The sequence below is a fragment of the Mirounga leonina genome, unplaced genomic scaffold, assembly GCF_011800145.1.
Source record: "Mirounga leonina isolate KUSES-001 unplaced genomic scaffold, KU_Mleo_1.0 Mir_114, whole genome shotgun sequence".
In the NCBI taxonomy this organism is placed as follows: domain Eukaryota; kingdom Metazoa; phylum Chordata; class Mammalia; order Carnivora; family Phocidae; genus Mirounga; species Mirounga leonina.
Window position 1 is genome coordinate 53913116 of NW_023270265.1, and position 27403 is coordinate 53940518.

The window sequence follows — 27403 nt, forward strand, 5'->3', positions numbered from 1 at the left end:
TGCCTGTGTGTCCTTGGTCTGTGAGATGGAGAGACCATGAATCTACCCGTGGACCTGGCCCCAGGCCTCCCTGGCTGGGACCCATACTGCCAACCACACCGGGCTGCCCCCCTAGGTGTCCTGTCTGGAGGTTGATGAGCAGGAGCAACCCTGGCCGGCCTCTCACTCTCCTCTCTGGTCCCCTCAGGCTCCTCCTGGTCATCAGCCTGGTGGCTCTGCTGCTGGGGGAGACAGGCTCGGCTTTCCTGCCCCAGGTATGTGCGGGCTCCTTCGCCCACCAGCAAGGAATGTGAAGGAAGGACACCAAGTGTGGTGGGCGGCCCTGTGGGCACTGGGAGGGACCCTCAGGATGAGGGGGAGCGGGCCCCTGTGTGGGGTCTGATGGGCAAGGCTCATGGACGTCCAGGTGGTCCAGGTGGAGGAGGGGGCCCTTGATGAAACTCACTTGCACTGAGTCCGAGCACATCCTCCGTCCTTGCACATGCTGCTCAGGTGCTCTCTGTGCAGGTAACTGGTGTCAGGCCGTGTCTCCCCATCCCTCTTCCCCTCCTACCCCGCCTTGGGCCAAGACCACTCAGACTTGCACACCTGGGAGAGACCAGGTGAAGGGGAAAGCCCACCCCTTCCTGGCGACAGACAGCTGGTTGCTTCCCAGGGGTCACGTTTCATTCACTCCCCCGTGCTCAACTCGCTCCACAGAGGGCTGGACTGAGGAGCTGGCCCCCTTCCTCAGGCCATCAGCCAGGGAGGAGTGGTGCAGACGCAGCCCCAGGGTGGCCCTGCCTCTCCAGGAACCACACGGCTTCTGTCCAGTCTGCCAAAGGTGGGGTGGAGTCAGCAAGTGTGGTCCAGGGGGCCTTGGAACCATCTCTCTGCAGGTGTCCTCTGACCTTGGACCCCACACCTGTGACCTCCCTCTTCCAGGTCCTCATCAAGACCAAAGGCCATGTCGGGGCCCCTGAGCGGGACACAGAGGAGTGAGTGCCCCCAGCAGCCCCTTCTGGGAACCCCCTAAACTAAGGGCGTTGTGGATGGCGGGGAAGACCTGCCCAGCAGCTTCGGGGAGGGGGCCGTGCTCCAGCCAGCATGGGCCCCCATGGGACCTGTCAGCGGCTTACCAGAGCCAGGGCAGGGGGGCTCCAGGATGATCCCCTAGCTCTCCTAGCAGCCTCCAGGATAGTTACCCCACCCCCAGGGCTGTGGCCATAGACAAAGGTCCTCCTAAGCCATGCCCCGTTCCCTGCACTCACATGAGGCAACCCCGGCTGGTTTCTCCCCCAGGGCCACTGGGCCAGGCCAGAGGGTAGAGAGCCACTCCCCAGCCTGCACAGGCCTGGCCTCCGGAACAGGAGGGAGCCCCCGCCCACGTTCTCTGGGTCTCCATGACCCAGGGCTGGGCCAGGACGTTTTCTCAGGGGACACCCTTAGGATGCCTCCTCGGGTGCTCCGACCTTCCTGGGCCCCCTGCAGCTCAGGGATGTGGTGGGGAAGCCTGGCCTGCGGCTCTGGGTTCCGTGGAGTTTGCCTGGCCATAGCTCTTGGTGCGGGGGCAGGGGTGCTTGTCCCGGGGCCCCTGGGGCAGGTGGCGAGTGATGGAACTGAGCCACCAAGGACTCTGGTGGGGAGCAACTTCCCACTAGGTCTCCTGCTCAGGGCCCCCAGGCTGCTCAGAAGGGGGTGGCACCCTCACTGGCGGGGCTGGCTGGCTGCCTCCTTCGGAGCAGGTAGACCTGACTGACCCAGCTGTGCTCGCAGGGCCTGGGGCGCCCGAGTGGTGGAAACTCTGAAAAAGGACAACCAGCTCATGGGGCTGCTGGCGGCACCAAAGCCTGCAGCTGCCACGTGGGAGAAACTGCAAGGTCAAGGTGGGCACCCCTGGCGGGGCACGGGGGAGGGCGGAGAACAAGGTCACAGCCCAGGAGCGCCATGGAGTCGGCTTCCCTCCAGATGGGAACCACGCCTCCAACCCATCTCCTTGTCCTTAGGCACCAAAGCCCAGGCACGAACCGAGGACACCCTGGGCCATGTTCCAAGCCCCAGGTGGGACCCTGAGCCAGACCGTGATGACCTGTACCACCCACTGCCCGAGGAGGCCCAGGAGGTCCAGGATGAGGCAGGGCTCTGGTCCTGGGCACTGTCACTTCCCCAGGTGCTTCAAGGGCCAGAGGAGGATCGAGACCACATCTACCATCCCAGGGAGGATTCCTGGGGGCCCTGACCCCTCCCCAACTGGAAGAATAAACCTCGCAGAGGTGGAGGCCACATGTGTCTTCAGGAACAGTGACCATGGTCCTAGCCTGCTGTGTCTGGGAGAAGGGGGGCCCGTGTCCTCCTGGTGCCACAGGCTTGTCTCCACACATCGAGAGCCCCAAAGCTCCCCCAACCCAGCACCCCTGCTCTCGGAATAACCTGCTCCCCTTAGGCCTCCTCCTTGTACGTTGGGATGGGGCTAGGGGCATGGCAGAGGTCAGTGGTTGGGACCAGTCAGCTCCCCGCAGATGGGCCCTAAAAAGACAGCCGGAGGCTGCCCGTTGGTGGGCACTCAGGTGGACAGGTGCACCGCTGCTCAGGTCGGGGGGGCGGTGCAGGACTCAGGCCAGACTCCCGGTGCTCTTCATTCTCTGGCTGCTTGCCCGGCGCGGTCTGAGGGGCCCGGATCCCAGGGCACGGCCCGACCTTGCAGCTGCGGGCACGAGCTCACTAGTTATTTCACGTACTGACTGTGGGCAGACCGTGTGTGCAGATGCAAATGGGGCTGTGTGTGGCGGTCACGCTCCTGCATCAAGAGGGAAGCACGGAGTGCCTCCCACTCCCCAGCCTGAGCCACTCCAGTGCTTAGGACAGAATAAAGCACCAGGCAGATTCGGATGCATCTGGCTGCTCCGGGGACGGTGGGCTTGTCCAGGGTGACCTCACGTGCCCTAGAGTTCCGTGTCCTCCTGTGGGTCCCCTCTGAGGACTTGAATGGCGGCCCACGCCCTAATGCTCTGCCTGACGGCTCACGTGCTCACTGCCTGGCATTGTGCACCAAGTAGGGGTACTGTCATCCCCACGTTACTGAGGAAGGGACCCCGGACTGGACAGTGACCTGTTCATGGTCCTGCTCTGACAGCAGGACTGTAACAGTGAGTCCCAGCCTCACCTCTGTGCGCCTTGCACCTGCTCTTGCCCCAGACCTGAGGAGCCAAGTGCACGGCGAGGCCCCAGACTACCCCGCATGGCACATGTGAGGGTTAGTAGGCCCGCGGGTCGCCCCCGTCTGAGCAATTGGGTATGGACGGTTGGGGCCCAGTGCCCAGCTCAGATCCAAGGTCAGTGGTGGCCACGGCCCTGGACAGCCCAGGGTGGCTTGTGGCCCAGTCTCTCTCCAGCATCCCTGGAGCCAGGATTCCCCATGGGCATTTCCTCCCACCCAAGGGTGCAGCCACATGGCCGAGAGCTCCTGGAGAGACAGTGCCGCTAGGATTTGGGAGTGGGCCGTTGAGGTGTGTGAGCCTTGTGAGCAGGGGACGCTGGAGGAGGCAAGAGACTCGCCAGTGTGACAACATCCAAAGGCATTTAACTGTACACTTTAAATGTGTACAGTTTATTGTATGTCAGGTAAGTCTCAATAAAGCTGTTTAAAGAAAAGCCTTTGTGTGGCTAGCAGTGGCCGTGGGGTCAGGGGTCTGAGGTTAAGCCCTGGCAGTGACTGGGCCCGGGCAGGGTCCCTTCCCTAGGCTGAGCCTCAGACCTCCAGCCCAGTGGGCCTGCCTGCCCTCCAAGTTCTCCTTGGCATCTGGGACACCAGCCCCGGTCCCAAGCACGGGAACCTTCCCCAGGCTCTGAGGGACCTAGAAGCGCAGGAGCCCCCGTTCATACCAGCTTCTGCACCCACATGGCTAAAGGAAGGCCTGGAGGGGAGGGCGAGGGTTTGGGGAGACTCTGGGGTCCCGAGCAGTGGTGGCAGGATACTCCCACCATGAGCACCCTGAGCCCCCACCCCAGCCTCATGCCGGAAGCCATCACAGCCTCCCTCCCACATGCTGCCTCCAGGCAGGCTGGCCCTTTGCCTGCTGGGCAAGGGGCATCCTCTTGTCCTTTACCTTCCCACCCCCATTTCCCAGGACAGCTCAGGCTCCTGTGTGTTCAGCAGGCACTCAACCACTGGAGAGAGGGAACAGATGACCGGCCCCAACCCTCTCCAGCACCCAGACACACAGTCACCTCTCAGAGCATCCAGACCAACCCGTCCCCCCTGCCTCCCTGCCTTTGGGACTGAAGGAAGGGCCCTGGTCTTCTCAAGGGCCACCTGAGTGTCTGCGCCTGGGGGGCTGATTGCAGAACCCCCCTCCACTCAGGGCTGCCCACCCCCAAGCCTCTTGTAGTGCAGTCATGGCCCCCCCCAGTGCAGCCCTCTGTGGAGTCTCCTCACATGAGGATCTCTACTTGTGTGAGCTCTTGTCCCGAACCCAGGGACTTGCTTCAGAGTCAGGCTACCCAAATCTTAGGCAGGAGGGAGGCCTTCCTTCCCACCTGAGGATGCATGGGGTGGGGCGGGGGGGAGGTGCTCTGAGGAGCCAATGACCTCCCTTGTGTTCGGCACTAAACAAGTCTTTGTGAGGATGGGGCTGTTGTTGAAACCCCTGGACTGAACACTGACGAGTCACCACACTTCATACCATTGTCGTAAATTGGGTGAGTCCCAGTCCCAGTCAGCAGCCCCTCCCCCCACCTCCCAAGGACTGGCCTGGCCCTTGGGGTCCCCAGCTGGGTGCAGTCTGGGCTGAGCAGGGCAGGGCCAATTTGTCCGTTGTCTGGCTCAGAGATCCAGATTCCTCTCTGGGCCCAATGGTCTTCGCCAGGCCTAGAACAGTGCCTCAGGGGCCAGCACCCCCTTCTTGAGGATGAGATTTCCATAGAGGGCCGTCTCCCTGCATAAGGAGCTGAGCTGAGCACCAAGCTGGGATCCCTGCTCTGCCCCCCATCCCATCCACTTTCACCCCACCCACTAGACAAGTCCAGGGACCATTCCTCAGGCAGATCCCTTGACAATCCTATTCCCAGTGGGGCCTCTAGTCTCAGTTGGGGCAGGGGCTGAGCAGAGGGTAGGGGGGGTGCCTCACATGACCCAGACCTAGCCAGACCTAGCCGAACCTACCCTCACCAGCAGGACCCTGCAGGACCCCGTGGACTCGGCCAGAACTCACCCAGTTGCTACAACAGCAAAAGCCTTTTTGGCCCGCGCATAAAACTCAAACCTCTCTATCTTCGCCAGGGTGCTCTGGAAGACAAAATGTCATGGTTGAGGGACCTTGCTCAGAAACCCTCAGGGCCCAAGCAGGTGCCAGGGGCATGAGGAGACATGGCCACTCTGAGCTTCATGTCTCTGGCTCTCCTGGCTGAGGTCCCAAGGATGCTCAGCCTCTGAGCTGTGAGGACTGGACAGGCAGGGACGTGGGGGGCTGTGGTGGCCAGCTGCCTGGGGCCCTTGTGTCTCCTGGAGTTGGCCTGAAGGCAGGAGGGCCCCTGCCCAGGATAGGAGTCCCAGGCAGCCTTTCCTCAGGTGGGTCCTGCCCAAGACGTGCTGGTGGGAGGTCCTGGGGGGACAGATTCATCCCCTCACAATGTGGGGGTGACACAGCATTAGGCCAGGCCTCTGACCACAAGACAGGGGTCAGGGGTGCCCCACTTGCCCCTGGCTCCACTCACAAAAGCTGGGGTGGGTGAGGGGCCACAGGCCACGACAGGGTCCCTGACCTGAGAGGTGGGAGGCTGGGGGCAGGGGACAGCCACAGCCTCAGGGGACAGCCACAGCCTCCACTTCCGTGGAGGGTGAGCAAGTGGGCCACAGCTGTAGGGTGGATTTGGGGCCCCTGTCTTTTACTCCTCCCCGGCCTCCAAGGAGGTGCAGAGGGTCCCTGAGTGCTTCCTTGGTGGGGGCCGCAGCCTCACCGTGCAGCCAGCCTCAGACAGGAGGGACTGGTAGCTCCTCCACACTGGAGTCTGAAGGCCTGTCTTCCTGTCGCTGGGCACCAGTTCCATGACAGCAGCCTAGGGACAGAGGGGGTCAGCTTGTGCGCTCTCTGTCCAGCTGCCGTGGGCGCTTCCAGCCCCCTCACTGGGTGCCAGTTTAGGGGTCCTCTGATCAGGCTCAGGGCCCTGTGGGGACACATGTCCTCCCCCCCACCCTTCAAGGCAAGTGGGTCCTCTGAGGTCTGACAAAGGAGAAACCAAGGACCAGAGCAGGGACGGGGGCAGTGTGGCGACAGGCACTCACCGGGCTCTCCACGTAGGTGTCCAGTGGCAGCATCTTCAGCACGGCCTCCAGGAGCTCTGGGATGCCCAGGCCTAGGGCAGAGGGCCAGCCTCAGACCGCAGCCGTCTGCCACCCAGCCACCGACAGCGCCGCCTGCCCTCTGGGCCTCTTACCCTGGGCTCACGAAGCCGGCCAGCAGGGATGGTGTGGGCCGGGACAGCCACGGATGCAGGCCCCTGCTGCCTGCCTGGTGACACTTATTGGGGTCAGCTGGCTTCTCCCTGCCACAGCACCTGTGACCATCCTGGCTCTGGGCTCGCCCTGCCCTTCAGTCTGCACCACACAGGTTATTGGTGGTGACCTCAAACACTCATCCACCAGAGGGGCACTTGGGCCACCTCCCTGACCCCAGTTCCCCCAGACGACCCCTGGGTTGCCACCTTTATCCTGTGGTGAGGACAGTGGGGTCTGGGAAGAGGCCGCTCTGCCCCAGGCTGTCCCCAAACCGGCCCACTGGTCTCCAAGGTCCCTGCTCTTCTGTAAGGCTGGTTGTACAAAACGGGGAAACATGGAGCTGGTGACAAGAAAGAATTGGCTGTAATCTTATTAGCCTGCTGGTGGGAAACCCTGCTATCCCGGGTGCATTTTCTTCCTCCTTTTTCTCTGCTTTTCTCTGTGGTTAGATTTGTCTGCGTACCTGGCTCTGACCCCTAGCTGCTTGTTTCCACTAACCCACAGGGCGTGCGGGTCACTCGGAAGCTTGGCCACTCCTTATCTTCCAGCATTCTGGCCTTTCCCGTGGCCCACCTTGTCCCATTCTCCTTGTGGGGGAGAGCATGTTGGTCATCTGGCCCACAGTGTAACTGAGGCACGGCTGGCTCATGTCCCTCAGCAGAGGGTGGAAGACAAGGCCACTGGGCCCGGAGCCAGCAGCCCACTGGACAGGCCTCAGACCACTGGCCCGCTCTGTGCAGAGGGGCTGGTTTACCCTACACGTCACATCTTTATGCCTCAGTGGCCTCAATTTTGCAGGGAGAGTTGTGTCCCCTCTCAGAGCATTGCTAAGGGTGGGGAGACAGTCAGGCCCAGTCTGAGCCCACTGCCAGCCCAGGCAGGACAGGGCAGGGGGACGCTGGTGTCCTCACACCCCCCACCCCCTTACTCTTGGTATTAACTCTGCTACTACCATCACCTTGGGGACCTGACTCCAGGCCCCTCCCAGCCAAGCCTGTGGCCCACCCCTGAGGGTCAGAGGGTCTCAGAGACAGAGCATGGGGGCACCTGGAACCCATGTCAGGTCACCAGTAGTGGGATTTCTATAGCAGAGTAAAAGCTGAACACGGACCTGGGCTGTGGGGGGGCAGGGGTGCACCAGCGCTCAGCCAGCCAACAAGCCATTGGGCCTCAGTTTCCCCACTGGCAAGAAGTTACCGAGAGGTATCTGAGATGGAGCAGGAGGCCCAGGGTCACGTCTGGGGCCTTGGGGTGGAGAAGGGTCTCTGCGGGTCCTGGCACTGGGACTTCCTGGGTCACTGGGGGGTGCTGGGGAAGAAGTGGGGATGGGGCAGAGCGGCAGCACTTTGGGGAGCCCAGAGCTGGGGCCACGGCCTACCCACCCTAACCCCACTCTGCCGGAGGCGGCCGGCTCACCGTCAGCGCGGATCTCCTCCGGGCCACACCTGCATATGGAGGAGGTGGGGAAGTTCACGTCTGCAAAAACTGAACAGCCATCCAACCCGGTTAAACATTCCCCGGTGGGTCCGCGGGTCCGCGCAGCCCCCCTTCCCGCCGGGCGGGTCACCTGTCCGACGGCAGGCCACGCCCACGGCCCTCCCCGACCCGTCGACCCCTCTCGTCAGAGGTGGGGGCGGGGAGAGGAAGTTTCCAAGTGCAGGAGGAGCTGCAGGGGCTACGAGGGCGGGGTTTGGACCCCCCCTCCCCGCCTCCATCCCCTAGGGGCGCCGCCGCCCCCAGCCCGCCCCGGCGTCCGGCCGCGCAGCCCCCGCCCCAGGTCCACGGCTCCAGGAAAAGACAAACCGCCCCAAAGAAAGCGGTGTGGCCCCTCGTGGGCCGTCTGGGAGGGGGTCTGGAGAATGAGCGGCACACGGCCCGAGGCCGGAGCTGGGAACTTGGCCCCGGGGCCCCCAGAAAGCCGGGCTGGGGGAGGGGGCGGACCTGCCGACACAGCCCCGCCTGGACCAAGGGCCACCGTCCTCATGACCGCCGGGGGGCGACCAAGTCTGGGCAGGGGCTTGGGCCACCAACCGGGCCTGTTTCCTAAAGAATGTGGGGTTGCGGGGGTGTCCTACTGGGAAGCGGGACGGGGCGGCCAAAGCAATGCCTCCACCCCAGGACCCGGCTCTTCCCGGGCCTGGGGAGTGGTCGCCTCCCGGCCGGGGGCACAGCCTGGGTCAGGACCCCTGCGGGGCCTGGGGTGGCGGGGGCCCTGTCCCCGCCCCTCACCGATCTCGTCTCCGTGCCCCATCCGCGCCAGGGCGTAGAGCAGCTCAGGGGACAGCAGCGCCGGGACGCCCTTTAGCACCACCATGATCGCGCGGCCTGGAGTGGAGGGGCGTGGCCTCGGCGGAAGGGGCGGGGCAGGAGTGGGGGCACGACTGCGCGATGGGGAGGGTCCCCTCGCGGCGCCCTGAAGGGCTGGACGCACGGAGGACTGAGGCTTGCGCGTGCTGCCCGGGGGCGGGGGCGACACCCGGCCCAGCCCCGCAGCGTGTTCCGGGGCCTCGCGTCCCTCGCCGGATCCCAGGCCCGAGCTTCCCGCTGCCGCCCCTCGCGGCCTCCCCATCCCCCTTCCGTTCCGCTCCCCAGGCCTTGCTGACCCCCACCTGGCCCACTCCCACCCCAGCCCGCTGGGTCCCTGGGAGGGCGGGTGGCCAGAGCCGTCCGACTTCTTCAACCAACATTCTTCTCAAGGGCGCCCACGGGCCTGCCCTGGAGGGAACCCTACAGGGGACCCTGGAGGGCAGGCAGGAGCGGCCTCCCGGCCAAGCTGGTGTGCTGGGAGCACTTTATTGGGGGGTCCCCACCTTGTCTCCCAGGCGTCAACCTGCTGACACCCCTCAGGTACCTGATGGGGTGCAGTGTCCCATCCCAGGACAGCAGTGACCCGACCTCTTCTTACCCAGGGTCCCAGCTGCTGGTCCTCCTCAGAACTGGACCTTCCCGCCCCCACCCCACCAAGATGGGGTGTCCAGATTGGGAGGGGTGGGGAATGGATCCACACCTCGTCCCCTTGAACAGAGGAGCACCTTGCCTTCAGCCTGCCAGAGTCCCCTGCCTGCTTGACCCTTGTCCCTGGAGACCTGGGATCTGGGATGCTGGGACCACAAACCATACTGTGCTTTCCTGTTCAGGGTGCCACCACCTCCCTGCTGGAAGATACCCCCCCCCCGGAAGTGCACCCCACAGCCTCTCTGTGTCCAGGGCTGGGTCAGGATGGTGGTTCCAGGGCCCGGTCCTGGTTGAACGTGTAGCAGAACTGTTTTCCAAAAATGGTGGCAACACTCCATCTGCCATCCCAGAGTGCCATGGGCACACCTCCACTGAGAGCTGGGGCCGTCTCCATAGAGCAAGACTGATGGGGTGAGGGATGGGGGTTGCATGGCAGCCAGCAGGGCCTCACCCCCTCACGTGGGGCCATCAATTAACCTGTAGCTGCTCTGTTGCATGCCCAGCGCCAAGAGCCAGCTGGGTCCCCTGTGGTGCCCAGCGCCCACCTGGAGAGAAGCCCATGTCCTGATCTCACCTCAGAGGGTCTGAGGATGTTTTGAGGCTGGGGCCCCACCCTGGGACAGCAACAGCCCCCTTCACCCATGAAGTCCTCCCAAGCAGTAGGAGAACGGTCTCTGACCCATGCTCAGGACTTTTACTCAATGGCCTGGAGAGATGGAGGGTCTAGAGCACCGTGCCTCACTGACCCACGAATTCAGTGGCAGATGTTTGGTGGGGCAGAGGTGGCTTCCTGTAACTGGGGTCCCTCGGTCACCAGTGCCCTGTGAGGTGTGATCTGGGGGACGCAGCTGGCCCACCAGTCTGAAGCCAGCAGAGGAAGCTTGCTGTGGAAATTCTGTCTCCCACAGCAAATGGCACTCAGTGTTACAGCCCCGAACACAGTTCTGCTGGGCACCAGGATGCCTTGGAGACCACGCATTCCAGGGCCTCCCATAGTTCTGATCCAGGTCTGGGCACGTGCATTTAAGCAAGCACCCTAGGGATTTGGATGCAAGCAGTCCTAACACCAATCTTGCAGACTGACAAGCACCAGAAGAGGGGCCCTGTCGACTGCTGCTGATGGGGCAGAGTGGGCAGGTCCCCACTGCAGGCTCAGTTCTCGAAATCTTACAGGCATGCTTGCACCGCAGTGCAAGGATTCACACACAGAATGGTCACTGCAGTGTTATCCATGACAGTCCTGATAACAAGAAACTGGAGCCTAAACATCCAACATCCTGGGTAAGTAAGCGACACTCCTGTACCATCACGTATTTCAGGGCCATCGAGCGGAACGCTCACAGGAATAATACCGAGCAATGAGAAGCAAGCAAGCTTGAGGACCTGCTATAACCTGAGGAGCCCGGAAACGCTGAATTCACAGATACAGAAGGAAGGTAGCCGAGACAGCGCCGGGGGGGGACGAGGGTTAGCATTTGTCGGGGACAGTCTCTGTTTGGGAGGACAAAGCAGCGCGGAGATGGACGGTGGGGACGGCTGCAAAACTGTCACTATGCTCAGTGCCTCTGAGCTGCAGATTTAAAAATGGTTGAGATGGTAAGCTTTATGTTTCCTAGACTTTACCACAATTTAAACCGAAGAGGGTGCACCAGTGGGACCGGTCAGTGCGCTGTGCCAAAGTGTGGATGCACAATTCCATTTTTATGAGAAAACTGCTATCCCCGTGTCTGCACACGTGTTCACAGAAGCATCTAGAAAGTTACATACCTGTTAACAGTGGTTACCCTGGGAGCGTGCCAGGTGACTGACCTTATGGACTTCTCTTCTGTTTGACTGAGGTCACACACACTGACAAAACAAGCTTGAAGAGTGACATGGCATTTGCCTCCAGAGAGGCACGATGGGATTCACATGTGCCGCGCAGTCGGCAGCACCCGCCCTCTGAGCGGTCACGTTCACTGGCTGTGAAACTGCACAGCGGCCAAGCAGGGGACTTGGTTCCATCCGAACGCAGCTCACTGTACAAAGTGAGTGCTTGCCATCGAAGTATCTCTCAGTTCCTGAAATCAAGTAAAAACTTAAACACATCACCAAGGGCTCATGAGCAGAATTTTTAAAAAGATTTTTATTGATTTGAGAGAGCGTGAGCGAGCGCATGCACACAAGTGGGGGAGGGGCAGAGGGAGAGAGAATCTGAAGAAGACTCCCCGCTGAGCACAGAGCCTGATGTGGGGCTTCATCCGTTGACCTGAGCCGACAGTCAGTCACTTACCCGACTGTGCCACCCAGGCTCCCCTCATAATTTTTTTTTTTTTTTTAAAGATTTTATTTATTTATTTGACAGAGAGAGAGACAGCGAGAGCAGGAACACAAGCAGGGGGAGTGGGAGAGCGAGAAGCAGGCTTCCTGCCGAGCAAGGAGTCCGATGTGGGACTCGATCCCAGGACCCTGGGATCATGACCTGAGCCGAAGGCAGACGCTTAACGACTGAGCCACCCAGGCGCCCTCCCCTCATAATTTTTAAGAAGAATATGGTCAGTCAGAGTGTGAACAGGCTCCAGATACGGATTCTCATGGCCGCTGGGTGAAGACTGCCTACCACACAGGAGCGAGAGCCCCAAGCATCAGAGATAAACTGTGTGTCGTCGACACGGCCCTTTATAAAAGGATTTACTTGCTTCTCAGACAGACTCCAATTTGTCTTTAAGTAGAGGGTTCTAGGCAGAGGTGGAGGCGCTCACTGGTCCTTGAAGCTGGCCTTTCTCTTTTCCACAAACGCGGTCATCCCTTCTTTCCGGTCTTCCTGTGGGAAAGGGAGAACAGGCAGGGATGGACGTTCACGTTTTCCTACGGAGTCAAGGCGTGGGGCTCTGCGTGTCTCTGCGGTTTGCTCACAGTCTGCGGGTTCCTCTGAAACTTGGGTTTCCAGAGTGGAGGAGCTCAGGGAGGGAGGGTCCTGCATCAGGACTACCTGGAAACCTGGGAATAGCCTGGATTCCCTGACCACTTAGGGTTGGCCCGGAAAGGCATTTTTATATGCCGCCCCCCCAAGCCCCTAGGTGTGATCATTCAGGAACCACTAATTTGTGTGTCAAATAAACTCTCACCCACAGAGAACGTCAGATGCACCTGTTTGGGTCATTCACTCACTCATCACCTGCGTGTGCACGCAGGTATACACGCACACCTTCACTTCCTCAAGAGCCAAAGTCATTTCTAATCTCTCTTTCCTTTTTTTTAAGATTTTATTTATTTATTTAAGAGAGAGAGAGCACATGAGAGGGGGGAGGGTCAGAGGGAGAAGCAGACTCCCCGCTGAGCAGGGAGCCCGATGCGGGACTCGATCCCGGGACTCCAGGATCATGACCTGAGCCGAAGGCAGTCGCTTAACCAACTGAGCCACCCAGGCGCCCTCTAATCTCTCTTTCATAAAACACCTATACGTGACTTTCCAATACCGAGAGATGGGTTTTAATGACTTACAAGAAGGACTCCCTTTCAGTGACTGTCAAATCCTAGAAAACATTGATCTGAAGCTTCAGATTGCAGTATTAGAATACATTCGAACTCCATTCCAAGTAACTGGAACGATGTAGAAAATTATGAGCAGATGCACTGCATTTAAATACAGGAGCTTGCTGTTTAAAGGTGCGATTCATCAGACCTTTTGTAATAGGAAGTCACCCTTCACACTTGTGAACTTCTACACACTGTACTCATTTGCAAAAATCATGCTCGTGGACAGGACACATCGGATCCAGCTACAGGGAAAGCAAACAGTTTGACCAAAGAGAAATGGTATTTAATGAAAAAACCTACAAGGATATTCCCAGTGATTTCTACAGCTGGACCATGTGTGTCTCCACTGAATGTTTACTCACGGTAGCGAAAGTTGAATAGAAGAGCTTCTTTTCCAACTTGTTTCCCTCTGTTAATGTCATTTCAAAAGCTGAAAAAGAGAACCCTGAAGTTATGAACTCATGTGTCAGATGTGAGAACATGCAACTTGTTTTATGGTGATAGGAAACACTCCCCGCTGACCCACATCAACCTTAATTTCGTTGTGATTTAGACCATAGCCTGGGAAGCACCCCCTTCTCAATGCCCCACCCCGGCTGAGATGCCAGCAGAGCAACCTGCTTGGAGCTTCACCGCTGGTGGCCCCAAGAAGAGAGGCACAAGGAACTGAGTAAAGGGTGCAGTGGCCAACTCTGTCCAATCACAAGAGGATTTGAGAGCCTGTAGAACTACATATATTTTATTACTTTCTATTTTTTTTAAAGATTTTATTCCGGGAGAGAGAGAGAACACGTGTGTGCACAAGCAGGGGGAGGGCTGAGAGAGAGGGAGAGAGTCACAAGCAGACACCCTGCTGAGTGCAGAGCCAGACATGGAGAGCTCAACCCCACAACCCTGAGACCACCACCTGAGCCAAAACCAAGAGCAGGATGCTCCACGCACTGAGCTACCCAGGCACCCCAGAATTAAATGTTTTAAAAAGCATAAAAATTAAGGATGAAAACCTGAAAAAGGAACACTGTGCCAGAACAGAGTCCCGGGTGGTAAGAATACCACTGCTCTGGGTCGTCCTTCCAGCCAAGCTAAAGTGTCTTCCCTGGGTGAGCACCTGGGGTGATGGCAGGTGCCTCTGACGGTGGCCTCACTGGCCCTCTGCACCAACAGCAGCGTCCACCTCTTAAGCGAGTGCTACCTGCTCATCCTTGTGGCCGCGTCACAAACATCAGCTCAGCCAACTAAGGCCGGCAGCAGCCCGGGGGGCTTGACTGCCTGCCTGCAGCGCACACAGACCTGGCGCAGCTCAGCTATCCTGGGCTCACCCTAACCCTTCTCAACAGGCAGCACTGGGCAGTATTACCCCAATGCTGAGCACAACGCACTACAGTAAGACTCAAGAAATTCTCAGGAGGGCTTGGAGCTGCTTTGCCTGTAGAGAGTCCAGAGCAACCAGGAGCAGCGTGAACTCTGTCTCCAGTTTATGCAGGTGTCCCGTGAGCCCATGCGGCCACCAGCCTGCAGGCACAACTGCTGGCTGAGGAGAGGAGCATCTTCCACCAGGTTCCGGGAGGTGAGCTGGGTTTCTCAGGAGCAGACTGGCTTTGCTTAAGGGAGCATGCTGCCCTTCCCGGCTATTTCCCTGCACCCCAGTGCCTGTCACTCTTGTCCCTCAGGCTTGCTCCTTTCTTGAGTCCTGATACCAAGGACAACTCAGAACATTCCAGGAGAATCTGTGAGCCAGCAGCCAAAGACTGGAACTCTACAAAGAGCCAGAATTCCAATGTTAAGAATCCTCCCAATTTCTGTCCAGGGTGGCTTAAAATGCATCATTTAGAACCACGGCTCCTGACCGCTCCTGTGCCAACCGGCCCTCAGAAATCTCCTCCCGGCAGAACCCCTACCTGCGTTCACGGATTCTTTGGCCATTGCTGCTACGATTTTAGAATTGCTGGCAATTTTCTCTGCACACTGGATGGCTTCTTCGACCAGTCTCTCCACAGGAAAGATTTTGCTTACGAGACCTAAAGCACAAACAGGTAAATAGCAAACAGCACTGGCTGCGCTCCTCTGAGTCACAAGGCCACCCCTAGAGCTGGGGTATTCTGGGGGCCAACAAGGCTGTGGGGATGCAGGCTCCACACCGTCCCTGAGGTGGGGCCACAAGGCTCTTACAGACACACCAAGAGGGAGGAAGAGCGGGTCACCTGGGACGGGGAAAGGGTGTGCCTGCAAGGGTCTCGGAGATCCCCCACTGCTGACGTTGGGCTTGGGAAAAAAGATGGTTTTGACTCTTGAAGCTGATGTATACTTCAGTTACTCTCTTGTATGTGTGACATTCCAAATAAAGGCAGCTGTCCCCTGGATTCTCAGGACACCCGAAGTCAACGTGCTGATCACCCATGGGCACACCTGGATGCAGCCCCCTTCTCCCCATCTCCACTCAGCTCCCCATGAGGGTGGCTCCGTGGGGCGGCCCTGGTCCACACCTGCTTGCTTGGCGTCCTGGGCAGAGATCCGGTCACCAGTGAGAATCATCTCCATGGCCAGTGACTTTCCAACAGCGCGGGTCAGTCTCTGGGTGCCCCCTGCACCTGCAGGGGCAGAGGGCTACCGGTCATAGTTGGCTCATGGCCAGTGCATGCCCAGATGCCACAGACATACTTCCAGCAAGTTCCGAGGGATGAAGATGGGGCCCCTTGGGTGGGGCAGGTGGGCAGAAAGGAGGTAACCCAAGAAACCTCAGGAGAGGCTCCTTTCCATATTTGGGCCCCACGCCTGGCACATCAGGTCCCCTGCAGCTCAGACCCTGGCCCAGCTCAACCTGGAGGGCAGCTGGGGTAGCCTCCGATTGTGGCCTGCTCCCCTCAGGGTCTGAAGCGAGAGCAAGGGCTCGGCCTCCCAGGCCGCTCTGAGTGTGGTCTTCTGTCCCAGTGCTGGCCTCCACATGCCCTGCTAATCCTCCTGCTCACCTGATGCTCTACAGCTGAACCAAGAGTGGTCTGCCGTGTCGTCCGCCCCACAGTGAACCCCGGCCCCCGCCGTCCGCCCCACAGTGAACCCCGGGCCCCGCCGTCCGCCCCACAGTGAACCCCGGGCCCTGCTGTCTGCCCCACAGTGAACCCCGGGCCCTGCCGTCCGCCCCACAGTGAACCCCAGCCCCCACCGTCTGCCCCACAGTGAACCCCAGGTCCCGCCGTCGCTCCACAGTGAGTTTCCACCCCACAGTGAACCCCAGGCCCCGCCGTCTGCCCCACAGTGAACATCCGCCCCACAGTGAACCCCATTCCCCGCCGTCTGCCCCACAGTGAACGTCCACCCCACAGTGAACCCCGGCCCCTGCCGTCCACCCCACAGTGAACCCCAGGTCCCGCCGTTGCCCCACAGGAAACGCCCACCCCACAGTGAGCCCCAGGCCCCGCCGTCCACCCCACAGTGAACCCCGGGCCCCGCCGTCCGCCCCACAGTGAACCCCAGGCTGCCAGGGTGAGCCAAGGGGACCACCTGATGGAGACACCCACAATCCAACAGACTCAGGTGCTGCCTCAATTAAGCAGAGGCCTTGGGCGCTGGGATGGAAAGAGCCCAGCAGACAGCAGAGGTCATATAGGGCTTTGCTCGCCCTCAGCCGACCCGACACCCTCTCCTGACCTGACAGCTGCTCAGATGCCCTCGGCTCCAGGCTCTACATGCAGGGCAGAGACTTGTGGGGCCATAAGCCTGGAGGTCTCATCAGGTGGCCCCCCGGGGCACAGAGGAGTCACTGGTTGCCCACGGCTCCCGTCTGGGGGGATGACTCCCTGCTCTGCTGAACTCAGGGCCACAAGCAGGAATCACTGCAGTTATAGTGCGGTATGTGGCCAGCATTTCCTAAGAGCGTCTGACAAAGGATCCGGCTGTCATCAGAGCAGCCTGCATAGACCCGAGGCCCCCAGGGCCACTCTCTGAGTGCCGCTGTGCCCCTGGGGCTTAGTGTGCTGGTCAGCAGAGGGAGCAATGGGCATAGCCAGGCGGCCGCCGGCCAATACTCATACCACAGCCGGGGTCCCTCGTCAGATGTAAGCTACATACTTTTGTCTATTACTGGAAAAGCCGATAAGCTCCTGAGATGTGGGCAGATTCTAGAGAATTACCTGGAGAGTTTAAGCTAGAGATATCTTCACTCTTTACCTGGGATGGTTCCCAGTAGGATTTCCGGCTGTGCAAACTGGGCTTTTTCTCCAGCATAAATAATGTCACACATCATAGCGAGTTCGCAGCCGCCACCAAGCTGCAAAACACGAGGTGCCGCCAGGGGACCCAGTCAGAAATTTACTCCATTTGCTTATTTAAATTTCCCGTCAAAATGAACACGGCCCAGGGAGTAGCCAAGATTAACAGAGATGCAAAGTTTTAAGTTAGTTACAATTGGCTGATGCTGGCGACCCCCCCCCCCCCCCGAGAAGGACCCTATAGCAAACTCTTTCAGCTTTGGGGTCCCACAGTCTCTGCTCTGCCATGGGGGCTCGAGAGCAGCCAGAGAGAGTTTGTGAACCAGCAGGCTGGACTGTGGTCCCAATGAACCTGACTGGCTGACCTCGCCTTACCCACAGGGAGCTTTATTACATGATCACGAGCTGAGCTGCCCACACTGCTTCACCACCATTGGCCCCAGGGCCTCTGAGTGCCCTTGTGCCCAGAGACCCAGACACCACACAGAGGACACCGAGCTCTCGAGGGTGGCAGAAGAGGTCAGCCTGCAGCTGCAGAGCAGGCTGGAGCCACTGAAACCATACAGAAAAGCCAATGTGTGGCCTAGGGCCTAGCAGAGGGGAGACGTTCCCCGCAGTCACCGGGACCGCCAGGAGGGCTGAGAACGGGAGAGCCGGCAGCGGAACACCTGCCAACGAAAGCTGTGCCTACAGCACCTCCTCTCTGCACGTCCTGGATCTGTGGCGTTACTCGGCAGGAACGGTGTGACTGTAACTAAACTCCAGCCTTCTCAAAATGAAAATAGGTTATCCGATGCCTCCCAGTGTGCTGAGAAGAGATGTGGTCTGACACTCACGGCGTAGCCATTGACAGCAGCTATGATCGGCTTCTTGGCCTGGGCAAGTCGGTCCCAGTGGCTCAAGCACTTCCCGGAGTAACAGTCCTGGAATGTTTGGTTCTGCATCTCCTTGATATCAGCTCCAGCTGGGGGTGGAAACGAGTCCCAGTTACTAGAGAGCAGAGACCCCACTATTGCTGCACCCCCAAACCAGCAGGGAGCTACGAGTGTGCACTGTGTGTAGGCACCAGGGGCTGCTGGGAATGGCTGACACAGGGCCCCATGCTTAAGGGGCCTGTGAGGTGCTGGCCACCTGGACAGAGTCGGGCAGCAGGGACAGTGGTGACGTGCCATGCTATGTGTTGATGGAGGTGACGCGGAGGGACACAGATGCAAGCTGGATTGGGAAGGCTGGGCTTATTCATCAGTCACTTAACCCCTTGACACACACAAAACCTAACTGTCAAGGACCCGAATCACTTTGAATAATCTTATTTTGCTGGCAAAGCATGCGTGAACGTTAAACAGGCAGAGTGGCTCTCTGAGAAGTACCTGTGTCTTTTTACGCTAGGTTTAAGTTAACCCCAAGTTGTCCTAACTTTTCTGATGCTACCACGCAGGTGCAAGCCTGTTCACAGTACCACATGCCGCAGTCAGACCGCCCCTCGCACACCTGGGCGACTGCTGCCATGCTGCCCACACACCTGCAAAGGCCTTCTCCCCACCAGTGACAACAATGGCCCCCACAGCCGGATCCTCCTCGAAGGCCTCCAGGGCCTGGTTGAGCTCCGTGATCAGGCCATTGCAGAGTGCGTTGAGTGCTTTGGGGCGGTTCAGCTGGATGAAGCCCACGTTGCTGTTCTTCCCCTTCTTTTCTGCGATGATGTACCGAAAATCAGCACCTGGGGGAAGAAGGGATTTCCACTCGAGTAGGCATCAGACCCGTCATGGGCAGTGACCCCGACAGGTCTGCTGCCCAGACCTCAGGCAGCAGCACACAGCTCTCAGCCTCACGGTGGCCTTTGCACCACTCTCTACCTTCCCAGAACCTGCACTACAGACATCCTGTGGCCCAGCAGAAACAAGGGATGGGTAAATAGGTTCCTTCCACAAACGCCAGCTGGACGAGGGAGCAAAGCCGAGTGTGCACAGAACAGAGCGGGAGGCATACCAGGGAACGGTGACTGCCTCGCGCCCTAGACCGACCCGGGGGGCGGGGTCGGTATAGCCTGGAGAGGGAAAGAGTAACCTCAGAAGCCGTAGGTCTGTGTGTCTGCGAGCACCCTGGGGGTTTGGTGGGAGTAACGCAGGCGAAATGCTTAGCAGCAGGGTGTCTGCGGCCCAGGAAATGACTGCTGGTTGCAGGTCAGGACCCGAAGAAGCGGGTCAGCAAAGGGAACTTAGGGTAAAATCAACATGCTCTGGTAGCTGGGCAGGTAAGTGGATACCCGGGTGCGGGAAGAGGATGCGGGGACTCCACCCCCAGCTCAGGGAGGGACAGGGCCCAGAGCTCCTCAGGAGCGCTGCGGCCCTGAGGCCCTGACCTGAGTGGAGGACAGGCCCGGCCGCTGGGGCAGGCAGAGTCCGAAAAACGGACTTGGGAAAAGCAGTGGATGTGGGCAGGCCCGCGCAGGAGGCACTGCCGGACAGAACACGGGACCTCTGCCAACCCCGGAGGCCCGACTGCACATTCTCTGAAAGTCCTGTAAACCCCGCAGAATTTCACCGCCAGCAACCACACTGAAATGGCCAGAGGTCTCAGCACTTAGTCACGAGTCCCCCCAACTGAGGGGCTAACCCCAGAGATCAGCAAGCCGAGGTAGCAGGTGCTGGAAGGCGAGCCCAGCCGGACAGCAGGGGGGCCGGGCCGGGCCCTGGGTGCACGGGGAGGAGTGGGAGGGCGGACGGGATCAGGGCTGGTGGAGGGGGTGAGGCCCGGGGTGAGCCCCGGGGGCTCCAGGGGCGGCCAGGGTCAGGCCCCGGAGGGAGGTCCGGGGGTCAGGCTGGTGGAGGGCGTGAGGCCCCGGAGTGAGGTCCGGGGGTCCCGGGGGCGGCCGCGGTGCCGGACTCCCACGCGCCCTAAGTCCCGTACTCACCCGAGACGAAGGGGCGCAAGGCCGCGCAGCCGGGCCGGGGGCGCAGCAGGCAACGGACGCGGGACGGCACGGCGCGCAGGGCAGCCATGGCGCTGTGGGGACGACTCGCCCCGCCCCGCGGAGCCGCCCCCGGCTACACCAGTCAGGGCCCGGCCCGCCTCCGGTCCGGCGCCGCGAGACGGCGCAGGCATCGCGAGACCAGCGGGCCCCGGAAGGGGCGTGGCGAGGTGGGGGCGGGGCCAAGGGTCCGGGAGCCGAAGGAGGCTAGCAGGCCGCGGCGGGCTGAGGGGCAGGGCGGGAGCGGGGCTCGGAGGGTCGGCCTTGTGGCGCGCCCCCAGCCCTATGCCGGCCGTCGAGGACCCTGAGCCGTGGGGCAGCCGCCTGGAAGACCCCGGAGGGCAGGCCTGCCGCGTCCGGCCGCGCCTCGGCCCGCCGGCCTCTTAGCCCCCGGGCCTGCCGGCGCCTCCTCTTGACCTTTGGCCTTCGACCCTTGCCCCCACGCCCAGGGCTCGTTCCCCTACTTCCGGGACGAGCCCTGGGGGCCGGAGGCCAGGCTCCGGGCTGGACCCGGGGGCGCCGCTCGCGGAACCCGGAGCCCCGACGCCCCCCACTCCCAGGGACGCGCTTCCAGCCTGTCAGCCCGCCCGCTGCGGGGCAGGCACCCCCGCGAAGCCAGCGGAAACCGGGTTTGCAGGGTGCAAACGAGTCCCGGCAGAAGGGAGCGCGTAGACACGGAAAATACAGTGGCAGCAAGGGGCGCCTGGGTGGCTCGGTCGGTTAGGCGTCTGCCTTTGGCCGGGGTCCTGGTTCCCGGGGTTCTGGGATCGAGCCCACCTCGGGCTCCCTGCTCAGTGCAGAGTCGGCCTCTCCCACTCCCCCTGCTCTCGCTCTCACTCACTCTGTCCAGTATCTTTAAAAAAAAAAGCGGCAGCAAGATTATGTAGTTTATTGAAGTAAGATTTCATTTTTAACAGTGACACTTTAAATGTATTTAAATTTTTTTGGTTATAACACGTAGGTGTTCAGACATGTATTACCAGGCCTCCGTTTGACTCTTGTTCAGGTTCTGCAAATAGCGGAGACGGCAGACAGACAAATGAAAAGTAAAACACGTTTTTCAAATAAATAATAAAATCCAAACCAGAATTGAATACTCAGAAAAGTTTATTTCAAGGCTGAGGGTAGAATAAAGACATTTCCATGCAAACAGATTACCGACCCGGTGCTGAAGGAGGCTGTGTCAGCGTGGGCTACACCCCTGTGACAGGCACACAGAATGAAATGGTTCCAGCATAAAAGAAGTTTTCCTAAGCCCCCAGGGCTGGTGTCGAGGAGAGCAGCTGTTGTCCTCCATAAAATTAGGGACAAAGAACAAGTGACAAAAACCAAAAAAAAGATGTATTTGTATTAACCTTCAAAATAAAAGTCACTTATTTCACCAGCAAAAATGGGTTTATTTGGGAATAGCAGAGAATTGCAATTAGGGACTTGCAAGCTATAGAAAAACCACGTGCCAGTCCAACAAAGGAGAGGAACTTCATTTTACGGAGAAGGAGGACATTGGCAGGGATTGCTTTGAACTAAAGTCCCTTGGAGAGAAGCAAGAGTTCCGGGTGAAGAGGGCTTCTTGGCTGAGGTGCAGGGGTGGGCCATTTTTTGTGGAGGCTGTATGTTCACCTCTTGGGTTCACCACCTGTTGGGGCCTGTAGTTGACTCTCCTGTTGAGGATTGTTTTGTTAGGGTCTGTAATTCACAATTCTTCCTGTAATCAATACCATGGAGTGGTAATGGCTCCCCCTTCTGGCTCCTGACTCCATTTTGGTGAGGTTTCCCTTTATTTTTTTTCATATATATGTATATGTATATGTAAATTGGGCCTCAGCAAAATCAAAAACTTTTTGTGTTTCAAAGGACACCATGAAGAAAGTGAAAGGACAACCCACAGAATGAGAGAAAATTTTTGCAAATCATATATCTGGTAAGGGTCTTCTTTCTAGAATATATAAAGAACATGTTCAACTTCATAACAAAAAGACAAACCATTACAAAATGGGCAAAGGAGGGGTGCCTGGCTGGCTCAGTTGGAAGGATATGAGTTTGAGCCCTATGTTGGGTGTAGAGATTACTAAAAAAAAAATGAACTTTTAAAAAAATGGGCAAAGGATTGGACAGAAATTTCTCCAATAAAGATATACAAACGGCCAACGCACACACACAAAGGTGCTCAATATCATTAGTCACTAGGGAAATGCAAATCAGAACCACAATGAGATACCACTCCCTACATCCTAGAATGGCTATGACCAAAACGACTGGTGAGTATTGGAATACCTTCACTAGGGCCCACTGCTGGTGGCCACTGGCAGACTATAAAGGGACGGGATAGCTGAAAACATGACACGGTAATTTCAAGGGCGATAGAGTCAGTTGATGGGGCGAGGACAGTGACAATGCAACCTGAAAATGGGGCTGCAGCCTTGAGGTACTGCCAGCCACCTGGAGAGAGGGCCAGTGTCTAGCCAGCTGGTCTGCCCAGAGTGGCCAAGGCCCATGCCAGGAGGCCTCCTTCACCCAAGGACGAGCATGCAGATTTGTCCCTCACAGCCCCACAGTCAGGTCCGTGAAGGTGGCACAGTGCTGCCTTGTCGGGGCAGTGGGCGTGTCCCTCGAGACTCTAACAAGCTCCAAACAGGCCACAGTAACCCACTGTTCTCGCCCTGCTTACAGGTGCTGCTTGCCACAAGAAACTAAGGTACAGCCAGAAGCCACAAGCTCCAAACAAGCCCCAGTGACCCAGTTCTGGACCAGTTTGATTCAGTTCAGACACTGTGCTAACCCTCCAGATGACCTCAGGACATTACCGTATCACTGTAATAACAAAAACACCTAGGGCCGCCTGGGTGGCTCAGTCGGTGATCAGGTCATGATCTCAGGGTCCTGGTATCGAGTCCCGTGTTGGGCTTTCTGCTCAGCGGGGAATCTGCTTCTCCCTCTGCCTCTGCCTGCCACTCTGCCCCTCTCTCGTCAAATAAATAAAATCTTAAAAAAAAAAACCCAAACACCTACTATGCCCTGACAGATCCAATTGCGCCCATTTAAGGGAAAAAAAGAGGTGGCAGTCTGATTCCAAGAAAGCCCCCTTCCTCTTCCCTAAAACACCCCTAGTCAGCTTGCTTACCAGCCCTTTAATTACCCTAACCCCGTATAACCCTCACCCTGAGACCTAATCAGGAAGAAGATGCCTTTAGAGCATGAACTTCCTTCTCCATTCTCTGGTTATTGAATAAATTACCAGCTTGCTATCAAATATGGTTTGGTTATTTGGCAAACAGTCTTGAGTAGGAAGAGAACTGGCCACTTTGGTAACAGGTGGGCTGCTCGGGCTCCACCACCATCTTGATTTCAGGGGTCACTTCAGGGCCCTCACCATGGGCATACCTGTGAGAAACCCAGAGACCGGCAGCCACTTTGCCGAGTTTGGGACCTCCAAGAATCTTTAATCTGTGGGCTGACGTGTCCCCAGTAGTAGACCAGACGCAGCCCAGTGACCCTGCTGAGTTGAACCCTGGGGAACCAGATGGCATGTAGGGGAAGCTCTGAGAAGGAAGCCCCCTGAACCAGCAGCTTTGCTTCAGGTGCCATAGTGGGTGGGGGGTAAAGTTTCCCCCAAAGAGAGAGCTGTTATTCCCAGCAACAGGTGACACTAGGGGCAGGGTGGCTGCACCCCAAACATATGTTTCACTGGACTCGGTCAGATTGCCTGAGATGTCAGGTTGAGTGACAAGGCCAGGGGTCAGGCGGTCAGCTCTGTGAACTGGTCCTAGGCCGAGTGCAGCAGCCCACTCTGGGTCCCCATGACTTCCGGTTTCCTCCCAGGGCTTTGTGTCCCCACGTGGGGGCTGTGAAGCAGTTAGGTGCATGCCTTTGGACTCAGGGTGTACCTTGCGGGGCCAGCACGGTCTGACGAGTCTTGTCATTCAGGTGCTTTCCCTGAGCTGTGACACAAGCCTCAGGCGGGGGCGGGGGGGGGGGGGGGGGCCCCGCCCGCCCGCCAGGGCCCCGGCCGGGGCCCGGGGGGGGGGGGGGGGGGGGGCGGTGCACCAGCCAGCCGTCAAGGACCCTGTCCGGGACCTGGGATGGGTGCAGAGGGAGGAGTGTGTGTGTGGGGTGTGCAGGTCCCAGGGCCACCCGCCCAGTAAGCAGTTGCACAAAGCTGCTCCCCACTGTTGCAGTCCCCAGGACAGCAGGTCACTCCTGGCAGTCACTCACGGGCACCTTGACCTGCTCGGTTGCCTATATGACCAGCCACAGAAACTGTTCAGTATCAGGAGAGGGTCAGCCTGTGGTCTGGGCACTCTGTAAGAATTTTCAGACACCACTTCTTGCCTGCCTATGGCAACACCTCTCCCAACATCATTCTTTTAAAGTGCACGCATCCCTTGGATGTACGTTCCATTGAGAATCACATATTTATATATATTTAAATGTCCATTTTCTGAATTCCATGAAGGCTGGGACTTGTCTCTTATTCTGGGATGAGTCCTCAGCACCTTGAATTATTAGAAGCTCTTAGATTACAGGCAGTGGCCCTGGTGCCATCCTGGCAGCAGCCTAGACATTTGTCTTTGCACACAGGGATTCCAGAAGGAGGCATAGTTGGAGGTGGGTCTCCAGCACCCAGAATGCTGACCCTCTCCACTCCTGTCCACTCTTTGGCTTCAAAAATACTAGCAGCCAGACCTATATGCTGCAGGAAGGACACTGGAAGACTCTTATTGGGGAGCCTGGCCAGCCCAAAGGAAGGACTTAGAGATACTGATGGGGGTTCCCCAATTAACAGCCCCCCACCCTGAGCACCCCAGAGTTAAGCTCAAATTCAATGAGCCCCACTTACAAGCCTAGTATTTCCAAACAGCGCTCTGGCCTATTCTTCCTCATGAGCAAAAAACTACCTGCCAGCATGCAAAGTGTCTTCCTGGAAGGTAGAAACAGAAGAAACAATGGAGCAAACCTACCAAGCAGGAGAATGACACTTCAACGTTTCTCACTCATACTCTCAGACAATGCTTTCTTGAAGCAAGAACAGAACATTTCTCTAAAAAGAGACATGTGTGGAAGAAGAGCTCTTGGAAGTTAAACACTGTGACAGCAGAAACAAAAGCCTCATGGGGAGAAACCCTTCAGAAAGCAGAGCAACAAGTAAAGATGGAAAACAGGAGAGAATACATTCAACATTCAAGGTTCAGTCTCAAACCTCTGACATCCTAAAATAGGAATTTTAGAAAGAGGTAACAGCAAATGGGGGACAAGTCATTGGTGGAAACAATTGATTAGTGAAATAACCTATGAAACGTTCCCAGGACTGAAGGACAGGAGTGTCCAGACTGAGGGGTCTTTGAGTTCCCAACATAGTGAAAGAAAGTCCAGTCACATGGCGGCACCACCCTGAAATTTCAACAGATGATCCTAAAAATTTGCAGGGAGGAACAAGCCTCCACTGTGGTAAAGGATTGTAAATTCGAGTGCCTGTGAATTTCTTTCCTTTTTTTTTAAGATTTAATTTACTTAGAGAGCGAGAGAGAGCACGAGTAGGGGAATGGACAGAGGAAGAGGGACAAGCAGACTCCCTACTAGCAGAGAGCCCAATGTAGGGCTCAATCCTAGGACCCTGAGATCATGACCTGAGCCGAAAGTCAGAGGCTTAACCCACTGAGCCCCCCAGGTGCCTTGCTTGTGAATTTCTTAATGGCACTCCTAGAAGGGAGGAGACAATGCCTTCACAGTCTGAAGGAAGAGGTCTCTAACGTAGAGTTCTATGCTTAGGCAAACTACGAATCAAGTGTGAGGGTGAAACCAAGACATTTTCAGGCTTGCGGTATCATTAAAAAAAATGATCTCCCAGACACGGCTTTTCAGCTTCACCCTAACAGGTGAGTGAATCAAGAAAAAAGAATAGATGGCTGAGGAGGGCCAGCACAGGGGGATAGGAATCCTCTGGGAGATGGAGAGGGAGAACCCAGACAGAAAGACCATCTACCCAGACTGGAACTGACTTAGGAGTGGTGTCCCAGGGACAGCCTCCTGTCCCTAGCCACCCTCCCTGGCTGGACTAGGTGGCCACAGAAAGGAAGCCTCCCGGTGGATTAGAACAGCAGATTCTAGTGCATGCCTAAGAAGGAATGATGCACCCTAACGCCGGGTTACAGGAAAGCCTTTTGGCAGAGGGCAGAAGCTTTCTAATCCTTACAAGACAGTAGAGGACAGATCTTCCTGAATTAGGGGAGTTCTCCAGAAAGGCCTGCATGCTTGAAAATGTACTAAATGTCTCCTGGGGCGGGTGGGGGGCGGGGAGGGGGACCTGCGGGAAAGTTCTTCACTTACCCTTTATCTTGAACTTTGTACTTTATGTGTGTTACCTGTGTGTATAAACACCCGTGACCACACACACTCAGAACAGTGTCGTCGCCAAGAGCCTGCCTCGCAGCCCCACTTTGGACGTGTTGAGCCCTCCCCGACCCACCCTGACACCGCAGCCACGCTCGGACTTCCATCCAGAGGCTCCACGAGGTCCCAAGGTGAAGGCGCGCACCTCGCTTTTCTGAGGCAGGAGAGAGGCACCTCCTCCACCTTCTGGTCGCCTTTCCCACGTCTCCTTTGGAAGGAGACACGAGCCGCCTGGACGGCCGGCCCCATCCTCCCTCCGTGGGGACACCCGCCCAGCAGCGGGGCTGCACGCACCCACGGAGCCACGCTCGCCCTCACCCTGCCCTGCAGCCCGCACGTGGGCCGCAACTCTAGGGGAAGCCCCAAACCCAGCCCAGAGGGTCACGTGGTGCGGCTGGCGCCCCGGCCTGGCCCCCCCCCGCGCTCCTCGCTCCTCGCTCCTCGCTCCACCTACCCGCCTGCGCCTCCTTGCCTCGCGCCCCCCAGGCCCACTCCCGCAGCCGGGTGCCTCCACCCGCCCCGCCCCTCCCTATAGCTCCGCCTCCAACCCCGCCCTCCCACCTCCAGCCCCTCCCCGCCGCGCCTCGCCTGTCCCCTCCCCTATCGCTCCGCCTCCAACCCCGCCCCCTTACAGCCACCTCGAGCCCTCGCCCCGCCCCGCCCTATCGCCCCGCCTCTATCCCCGCCTCCCTCCCATCCCCCTCCAGTCCCGTCCCGCCCCGTCCCTATCGCTCCGCCTCCAGCCCCTCCTCCCTCCCATCCGCCTGCAGTCCCGTCCCGCCCCGTGCCCCCATCCCGACGCCGGACGCCCAGTGCTCCCACCCCGTCCTACCCCTCCCCTATTGCTCCGCCTCTAGCCCCGCCTCCACTCCCATCCACCTCCAGTCCCGCCCC

At 58.5% G+C, this 27403-nt stretch overlaps 3 protein-coding genes across 4 annotated transcripts; 1 reads left to right on the forward strand and 2 right to left on the reverse strand.

The window, feature by feature from the left end:
* Window positions 1-6: 6 nt before the first annotated feature.
* Window positions 7-10931, reverse strand: FUOM (fucose mutarotase). Of its 2 annotated transcripts, XM_034986627.1 has the most exons (6): window positions 8702-10931; window positions 7889-7957; window positions 6260-6330; window positions 5935-6033; window positions 5190-5263; window positions 7-4913 (listed from the first exon to the last, which is right to left on the reverse strand). In XM_034986627.1, the coding sequence occupies exons 1-6, from the start codon at window positions 9039-9041 to the stop codon at window positions 4847-4849; spliced, it is 720 nt and encodes a 239-aa protein (XP_034842518.1). In that variant the 5' UTR covers window positions 9042-10931; the 3' UTR covers window positions 7-4846. The 2 variants fall into 2 exon arrangements, with proteins under 2 accessions (XP_034842518.1, XP_034842527.1); XM_034986636.1 differs by lacking the exon at window positions 5935-6033.
* Window positions 37-2218, forward strand: PRAP1 (proline rich acidic protein 1). The gene is made up of 5 exons (XM_034987471.1): window positions 37-122; window positions 188-254; window positions 925-977; window positions 1756-1865; window positions 1986-2218. Exons 1-5 carry the CDS (start codon window positions 37-39, stop codon window positions 2216-2218), a joined length of 549 nt encoding a protein of 182 aa, XP_034843362.1.
* A 98-nt stretch (window positions 10932-11029) lies between the features above and the next one.
* On the reverse strand, window positions 11030-20181 carry ECHS1 (enoyl-CoA hydratase, short chain 1). The gene is made up of 8 exons (XM_034986615.1): window positions 20066-20181; window positions 18674-18871; window positions 17988-18115; window positions 17111-17210; window positions 15430-15534; window positions 14845-14964; window positions 13309-13376; window positions 11030-12230 (listed from the first exon to the last, which is right to left on the reverse strand). Exons 1-8 carry the CDS (start codon window positions 20151-20153, stop codon window positions 12165-12167), a joined length of 873 nt encoding a protein of 290 aa, XP_034842506.1. The 5' UTR covers window positions 20154-20181; the 3' UTR covers window positions 11030-12164.
* Between the last annotated feature and the right edge of the window lie 7222 nt (window positions 20182-27403).

Coding starts and splice junctions, on each gene's coding strand:
- PRAP1 (XM_034987471.1), top strand. CDS start 37: ATGAATCTACCCGTGGACCTGGCCCCAGGCCTCCCTGGCTGGGACCCA. Junction 123..187: donor GCTGCCCCCCTAGGTGTCCT/GTCTGGAGGTTG, acceptor TGGTCCCCTCAG/GCTCCTCCTGGTCATCAGCC. Junction 978..1,755: donor CCTGAGCGGGACACAGAGGA/GTGAGTGCCCCC, acceptor CTGTGCTCGCAG/GGCCTGGGGCGCCCGAGTGG.
- FUOM (XM_034986627.1), bottom strand. CDS start 9,041: ATGGGGAGGCCGCGAGGGGCGGCAGCGGGAAGCTCGGGCCTGGGATCC. Junction 6,331..7,888: donor GGAGGAGATCCGCGCTGACG/GTGAGCCGGCCG, acceptor CCTCTGCCCTAG/GCCTGGGCATCCCAGAGCTC. Junction 6,034..6,259: donor ACACCTACGTGGAGAGCCCG/GTGAGTGCCTGT, acceptor CTCTGTCCCTAG/GCTGCTGTCATGGAACTGGT.
- ECHS1 (XM_034986615.1), bottom strand. CDS start 20,153: ATGGCTGCCCTGCGCGCCGTGCCGTCCCGCGTCCGTTGCCTGCTGCGC. Junction 18,116..18,673: donor TGGGGAGAAGGCCTTTGCAG/GTGTGTGGGCAG, acceptor TTCCACCCCCAG/CTGGAGCTGATATCAAGGAG. Junction 15,535..17,110: donor CCTACTGGGAACCATCCCAG/GTAAAGAGTGAA, acceptor CTGCCCCTGCAG/GTGCAGGGGGCACCCAGAGA.